The sequence below is a fragment of the Atta cephalotes genome, assembly GCF_000143395.1.
Source record: "Atta cephalotes unplaced genomic scaffold scaffold00005, whole genome shotgun sequence".
Classification (NCBI taxonomy): Eukaryota; Metazoa; Arthropoda; class Insecta; order Hymenoptera; family Formicidae; genus Atta; species Atta cephalotes.
In genome coordinates this window covers 1803340-1811494 of record NW_012130069.1, presented here as the reverse complement: position 1 = coordinate 1811494, position 8155 = coordinate 1803340, and the positions used below count along the sequence as shown (strand labels likewise).

Genomic DNA, 8155 nt, shown 5'->3' with positions numbered 1-8155 from the left:
TATATATATATATATATATATATATATATATATATATTTGTTTTATACGTAAATAGATTTGTCATGCGAGATAATTATTCTGGGGGCGCATTTGAGCGGGATCTTTCTAGAATTACGAATATCTCTTTTATATATATATATATAAAAGAGAATTTGTACATTTCGAAGATTGGTTTCGATGATTGCGACACGATCGGTGGAGGATTACGTTCGATTTTGTGCCAGAAAAAGACTGTTCCCTTTGTCCGTTATTATATGTATATTACATTACTTTTATTCTTTTAAATCGATAACGTAGATATTTCATTTTCAATTGTACATACACGAAACTACATTGTTATCTAGTCAGAATCTGGTATCTATTCAGGGAGTTCAGAGATTCACTTTTCCGACCATCACACTCTTTTTTTAAGTTTATGACTGAGAAATTTAATAGATAATATATTATATATGTAAGTGTATATACATATATATTTATATATGTATAATATACACACATATAATATGTGTAAAATAACAATTGTATATACTATGTTCGGAATAAAACGATGATAAAGAAATTGTCTTAATTTTTTCTCAGACAAAAAATTATAACAAATTAAGTAGAAGTATACAGTAGAATATCAATTAATACTCATTATCTAATATTTGGAGATATAATATCCGAAACTTTATTTATTAAAGTATTATTAAAGTTTATAGCAATAATAATCGTACAAAGCGTGTAGATGATACTTCATTGAGTAAAAATATTTCTGTATAAATCGTAAATAACTGAACATTCCAGTATGTCATCATTGTCTTAAAGAGAATATTTTTACGGATAAACAATCAGCGTACTTTGCTAATATATCGATATTTTATCTGTTTTGTTGCGCTCGAAATAATAAAATAATTACAATTCTCTGTCGAGATGAATGCATGATAATAATTAAAATTGGCGATTGCACATCAATCGTCGATAATGTAATCCTGATTTGCAATGCAGATTCAAGTTGTCCTCGGCGGTTCCAGCATGAGACTGATGAAGAAGTTTTCGCGGTCCTCTCTGTAACGCGCCTTCAGAAGATATTCGCATGCAAAAGAGTTTAATGGAAAATTGTAGCCCAACGCGAATCTCTGGCAGTCTGTCAGCCAGGCTGCGTTGTCGATAACGCGTCTTCTCCTCAAATCTGCATTTTTCAATTTCCTATTATTTTGCGAGCGTACTTTCATCTCCAAAGTAAACACGCGCCAACGATTAAAAAACCTGCGTGCAAGATATCGCTGCCCGCACGTCCAGACATCGCCCTTAGTTTCATCAGTGACGTTCTGGTGGGTCGTGAATTTCATTTTAGTAAGTGTCGCTGTAAAAATGCGCCTAGCTAAAGATTGCTTGGATTCTATTAGATTCTTGTCATCTCTTGAATGATGATCGTTGAAGTTATTATTAATAGACAAAGACTCTGAAGTCCCAGGAATTCGCGCGGTTAATTGTTTCTTTGTGAAAAACGGTGCAAAATTCGTTTGAATTTCTTTCAGGCTATTTAATCCCAGAACCTTAATCAGAAAATGACCAACGTATGGCATACAAGGTGGATTACGTTTTGCTACGGTCCAGACTTTTCGATACTTTGAACATCGTGGGCTTTTATAAATCTTGGACAGCCTCTCCATTGTCGCGTATCTAAAACATATATGATTGTCGGTACTAAAACATTTTTTGTTTTTTTGAAACAGAGTAATTAACAAAGGAAGAATCGGGAAGTATTTCTCAGGTTTTATTTATTAATTTATTAATTTATTCGTGTGTACAATAAAAAAAAACATTTTGTATTTAACAATTCTTGTTGAAATTTTTATGTTGAATTTTTAATATATCAAATATTTATTTAACGTGACTCTGTTATTTGAATATCTTGTATTAAATTAATATCCAATATTTTTTTATGTCAAAATAATACAATCTATGCGTAAGTGAACAAATAACATAAAAATAATTTATTCTAAAACATAAATTCTAAGATAAATGAATAAAATGTTTCAACATATTATAAATGTAAATTTTACTAAAAAAATGTGCTTACGCAAATTGTGTCAATGTTACATTTTTTGTGTTAATTTTTATATAATTTATATTACTTCGTAACATATTTATCTTATGTTTTAAATTTGAATGAGGACTGTTTAGCACACGTAAAATGTGTTAAATTTAACAGAATGTTTTGACTGTGCATTAAAAATATATGATAAACTTATTCATAAGAAAGATTTACGATAAATATTGTTAATTAAATATCAAAAGGAATTATTTTTTCTTTGATATTTAATTAGGAAATTCTAATGGATCTTAAACGAGAGGAAACCTGCTGGCGTGATGAGTCCTCAGATACGACCAGCTTCTCCGAAGCCTATAAATCGGTGGAGCCTGTAGACCAGCCAGGATGGATCTGCAAGACTGAAAATTGCCGAGCGCAAGACACTTGTCAGCGGCATTGATAAATCTCGTCATGATCCTAGTCCTCATGTCGAGCTGCTTAATCGCGAGGATCTCGCTAACGGTCAGGCAGGCGATCCGGTGGCTGAAGGCGATCCACGCACCCAAATTTGGTGCGTTGCGCGACGATTTCTGGTAGATCAGCGCCTCAATCTCGGTCGTGGGAATGCGAACAAAGAGATCACGATCGATCGACGTGAGTTGCGCGGCGAAGGTAGTGCTATCCAGGTCCCACATGGTGATACGAAGATTCATCCTTAACAATCTCCGCAATTGTGCCGTGCCTTCCTCGACATTGACGTTTCTGTTCGTCTTTCCATTGCGTTTGCGTGCGCCGTTGATAGAAAGCACGCGGTCCAAGAGACTGCTGGATTTTCTTGTAATCGCAACTTCGGTATTGTCATTCTCGCTTGATATCCGATTTTTTCGTCGGTAGAAGAATTTTCCTTTCGATTGCTTCTCCTTCCCGCGTCGAAAATTCTGAAGAGACGCTAAATGATGCCTTAGCTCTCTGTCATAAGATGCTTTGTATAAGACATAACTGATTACAGGCTGATATCTAATGATATATAATTCTTTTACGACAAACGATCTCTTCTCAAATTATTTAATGAAAAAATGCAATTGAAATTGGACAATTAAAATTAAATTCTCACTCTAAAATTTTTGAAGTTAAGAAGAAGTTAATGAATTGATTTTTCGTTGGTTAAAATATAAATTGATTGTATAAAATGATTGTATCCAATATGGCTTACCTAAGCGTTACGATTTTTGCTAATTGTATTCAACATTGAAAACTGATGGTCAAATTCAAATTAGGAAACATTTTTTAACATTAAAATGAAAATATGAGATTTTTTTACATGGATGCAATAAAAATTTAACGATCCATGTAATGTTATATATATATGTTATATATAATGTTATATATATAATTATATATATAATTATATATATAATATATATATTATATATATAATGTTATATATATATGTTATCTATAAACAGCAAGTAAACTATATTGACCCTTATATGGCTTTTAAAACAAATATTCTTTTATGACAAATATTCTTTTTGTATCACCTGTAGGCAGCCACTGCTGCCTGAGGCCTGTACCAATATTCTGGCGTCCAGAAGAGTATCACTCGTCCTCTAGTGACGGCACTAATAATATTGGATCCGCCAGGGGTCAAGGCAGTGCAAGAGATGCTGGCTGTCAACTGGCGGCGCGAAACTGGAAGTCTCAGCTCCGGATCTGAGGGCTGTCTGCGAATGTTGACCGCACTCGGTGATCTGAGAGTCTGTACGGATTCTCGCTCGCCAGGTTGCACCGACCACGGGCCGAGCGCATGGAAAAAATGCGCTGCCGAAGATAAGCCGTATCTTCGCGGATGTCTCTGACCCTTTAAGGATCGACAATTGTCCTCCCAAATTGTTACGCCGTTCTCGAGCAACTTACGAGCATCAATGACATCCTTGTAGCCCGAATCACCGCGATAAGGACCCAGAATCAATTCGGAATTGCATTTCTCCGACACACCGAAGCCAAAACGCGATATTTTTGCTAAAGTCCCTTTCGGTTCATTCTGATATTGTTGTTGGCGTTTGCCATACTTATTTTCCACATGCTCTACGAAATCGTCTTCGAAAAACATGTTTCGACGTTCTAAATGTTTTTGAATGTTAATAATGTAATGTATTTCGTTTGGAATATTTGCATTTCTAATATATTTATTGGATTCATTTAATCGATAAATTATATTATTGTTCTTACAATTTTTTAAACCCATAACAGAAGTATATATTTAAAAATAAATTTTCAAAGTCTTTATGTTATTAAAAGTTATTATATAAAGAAAATAAAAAAATGTCATTTACATAAAAAATTAGAATACTTGAAATTATCATAAATATACGATAATTAGTCTACATAAAAGAACAAAACTGTGAAGAATAAAATTGAAATAATTATTCCCAGGGACCACCAGTATCTAGTTACGCTCCAGTTATGGGTTAAATTTCTATTATTAGGGAAACTTGAATTTAAAAAGTATCTAAGGAAAGTAGATAAGGAAAATTTATGACTTTCGCAAATCTAACCGTGATATCGGCTGTGCTTTCCAAGAACATTTATGCCGACACTGTTATCCAGTTGACAGACGTTGCAAGGCGAACTTTTGCAACTTGCGGCGTAATCGCAATGACATACATTGCGACTTCTTGCGAAAAGGACATTACAGAGTCCGCCGGCACGTTGAAATCTTGCTCGACCATCAAACTTTGTCTGACACGGCCAACTGTGACAGGATTTCTCGCAAGCGATGTAACGCGATGTGCGATCTTCCAGCTCGTATCTAAGATCCTCTAAGCTGGCTCCAGCGAATCTCACCGGAACCGGTGTATAATTGCCGTTCATCAACTCATTGTAACTCGGTCCGAGATACAAGTTCTTCTCGGTCCATGTTGGAGCAACATAGTCGCCGGCACCTCCATAATGACTCCATACTCTGTACGCATTTTTTTTTTGGACGTGATATTATCACTAATCAGTATTCGTTCAAAAATTGCCTAATTAATATTTATGGTGTATTTTAAATTAATGTATTTTTGTTTGAAATTAATATAATTAAACGATCTCTTTCATTTTGGAGATCAAAATCCGAAAAATAAGATTATGTAATTTAAAATTATTGTGAGGTTATAATTTATTATGAACATTTTTCAAAAACATATGTTGAAGACAATGTTCAGATTCACTGAACTCATAAATACTAATTACAATTATTCACATGATGTCAAAAGAATTGAAACGTTTTTGCACAAAATCGACTCTAAATTCGCCTATAAAAATAAATTTAGTTGTTAAATACATTCGCGAAAAATATGAGTAATGTAAAAAGATAAAAATTAATTTACATTGATCATCACCTGAATATCGATCTTTTGCATCTCGCATCGCGATTACTCCTGATTTCTATTTCAGATGATAGCAAATATAAGGCGCTACTGCTCGACGAGCTCGCTGCTGTCGTTTCAGACAACGAGCTACCGTTTGTCTTGTATGTTAGTAATCTTCGTATTTGCTCGCACCAGATTTTCCAAGGAACCCTACGTCGCTCACCACCGAGCTCGTAATAATTAACTCGACCGTCAATGAATCTAGGGCAATAAATCTAAGATAAATCGAATGTAAAAATTCACTTTCTTTAAGAGAAAATTGATTAAAGTATTTGCTTTGTATTTTTCAATTTCAGGGCTCCCATCTTGTAACTTTTAATATCGGCTATGTTCCAAAATTTACTGCATTGAAAATTTTCAGCATTGAAAATTTATAGTTTACGTTACATGCACTATAAATATATATTTCTGCACTGACAATAAATTTTGGAACAACCATTGTTGTATCATCATTGTACAGCTTTTTTACCATATTTAATATCTGCGCAATGATATTGTAATACATATCAATACTATTGTTAAGAGTTACGAGTGTAAAGGCTCTGCAAGAGGAAAAAAAAATAGAGACTATTGTTTTATACCCCTTTGTCTGAAGGAGTATACCTTGCCTTCAGAGTCCTGCGACGTCTTCTCCTAAACACACTGAGCGTAACATATTCTAAGGGATACACAGATACGAGTTCGAAGCTCTCAATACTAGCGTCAATATAAGACGGGCAAAAGAAACCGGGATTAGTCTGAAGAACGTCGGCAGCAACGATCAACTTAGTCGGTGTAAGACCCAGAGAGACCTGACGAATCCCTCGTCCGTTTCTCGTGGTCTCCGCGAACGGCGACTCCACCAAAATAGTCTCAGAGAACTCGTGGTACTCCGACAGCAATAATTTATGTATTCTGTTACCCCGCGACCGATCGGACAATCTTGTTCCACGTGACGCGTTCATGGATAGCTTCTCTCGCGTGGCGAGGAAGGGGATGGTATCGCACCGCACGAATCATCTATGAGATTCTGCATGAACGAGGGATTTTTAAAGCGCTCATTTACCTCCCAGTACCTAACCGTGCTGGATTAACACTTCCTTGATCGAAACGTCAGGGGAAGATGCGTACCGTCATTATTCACAGACAACTTCTCGCTTCTCGGGAAACGTTCTAAAAAATTATAAGTATGTAATACTTAAATATGCTCATGCAATACTGACCCTCTGAGGTTGACCAAAATCGAGTGCTATGGAGACAAATGCTTCAAAATTAAGCACTTTACGTATCACGCACGCGTGTTTTTTTTGAGAGAGGAATGAAGAGATCTCATAATCTCATAATCATAAATCTTTTTGTAAAAAATGTCATTTAATTTTTTTAATGTTTATGTTTCAAATTTAAATTATTCTTGTTAAAATATATTTAGTTTTTATTTTTTTACACGAGTATTTTCATTCATTTTAGTTCTTTGAAATTAATTAGTGCTTTTTAATTAAATTAAATGAGTTATAGATCCAGTGTCAGCTCCGAAAGGTTAACATTAAAGTCGTAAAATTAATATTTTTTGGTTATTATGTTTATGTCCATAATTCGTAATAAAATTCGTAGGTATATTCTTAATCATGGCCACAATGTTCTTAATCTTAATTAATAAAAAAACTTGAATGCCTCATGGATTTCGTATATTAATTTAGGAAATCGATAAGAGGTTCAAGATCAAATATTATTATATTATTACGTGTCGTCGATTTTATTTAAAAATTCAACATTTCGTCGAATTTTTCGTTAAGATTCGTACATAGCCGCAGTAGATTACATTTAAGACTACGCGATAAATACTGGTCGTGAAACCTCGTCTCGATTAATAAGAATTAGCTCCTTACTTTCGGTGTATAATACGATAATAAATAAGATATAAAAACATGTAGGTGTAAAAGAATCTCGCCAATAGGGAGAGTGCCTTTTCTTATATAATTAAGTCGAAATGGTGGTTAGCGAAACGTGCAAAAATGTACAAAATTTACGAAGATACAAGATGATTGTTACTACGTCTTTTCGACTCGATTCTTATCGACTACTATTTTCCGGATTCACTTTAATGGTGACTTTGTTGCTGAGAGCGGAAGCAAGCTTCTCGATGTTGCTCTGAAGAAACTTGTTCGGTTCTGGATTCGTTGTTTCATTGCTGGATGTCGCTGCGTTCTCATGAATAGTCTTCACGGGCGACTGATTTTCCTAAAATGCAAAAACAAGTTCTCATTTTTTTTCGGAATGTCGTATTTTTTTTAGAAAGAATTACAATATAAAATGCTATATAAAATTGACAATTAAATAATTCGATAAATTCCAGAAATGTTCAGGAAAAAATATGCAGTCGAAATATTTATAATGATAAAAGTTTTAATTTCTTTCACTGATTTATTTTTTACACTTAGAAAAAGATATGATAATAATGAATTAGATAAAAGTGACAACTATATAAGCTTATATATAAATATATACAAATATAGAATTAATATATTAACATAATATATATTAGAGATATATATTATAATATATAAGAATTAACATAATATGTATTAGGTATGGAAAAAAGTTCGTGGCGTTTTTTTAATGTCATCTAACGGGAAAAACGCCACGAATTTTTTCCCACACCTAATACACACACACACACACACACACACACACACACACACACACGACCCGCACACACACACACACACACACACACACACACAC

At 34.0% G+C, this 8155-nt stretch overlaps 2 protein-coding genes across 2 annotated transcripts in view; both read right to left on the bottom strand.

The window, feature by feature from the left end:
- Window positions 1–990: 990 nt before the first annotated feature.
- On the bottom strand, window positions 991–6378 carry LOC105626519. Its single transcript, XM_012207818.1, has 6 exons — window positions 6038–6378; window positions 5405–5635; window positions 4577–4983; window positions 3560–4142; window positions 2346–2987; window positions 991–1666 (listed from the first exon to the last, which is right to left on the bottom strand). Exons 1-6 carry the CDS (start codon window positions 6376–6378, stop codon window positions 991–993), a joined length of 2880 nt encoding a protein of 959 aa, XP_012063208.1.
- Window positions 6379–7483: 1105 nt separating this feature from the next.
- LOC105626272 overlaps window positions 7484–8155 on the bottom strand; it is a 49594-nt gene continuing 48922 nt past the window's right edge. Inside the window, exon 14 of the mRNA XM_012207576.1 lies at window positions 7484–7651. Within this exon, the coding sequence (XP_012062966.1) occupies window positions 7484–7651 (168 nt within the window). The remainder of the gene's footprint in view (window positions 7652–8155) is intronic.

What these genes read in the sequence shown, in the direction of transcription:
- LOC105626519 (XM_012207818.1), bottom strand. Translation starts at nt 6,378, where the DNA reads ATGAACGCGTCACGTGGAACAAGATTGTCCGATCGGTCGCGGGGTAAC. An exon ending in AAAGCACAGCCGATATCACG is followed by an intron (nt 4,143 to 4,576) that starts GTTAGATTTGCG and finishes AAAAACATTTAG; the next exon opens with AACGTCGAAACATGTTTTTC. An exon ending in AGGACTCATCACGCCAGCAG is followed by an intron (nt 1,667 to 2,345) that starts GTTTCCTCTCGT and finishes TATATGTTTTAG; the next exon opens with ATACGCGACAATGGAGAGGC.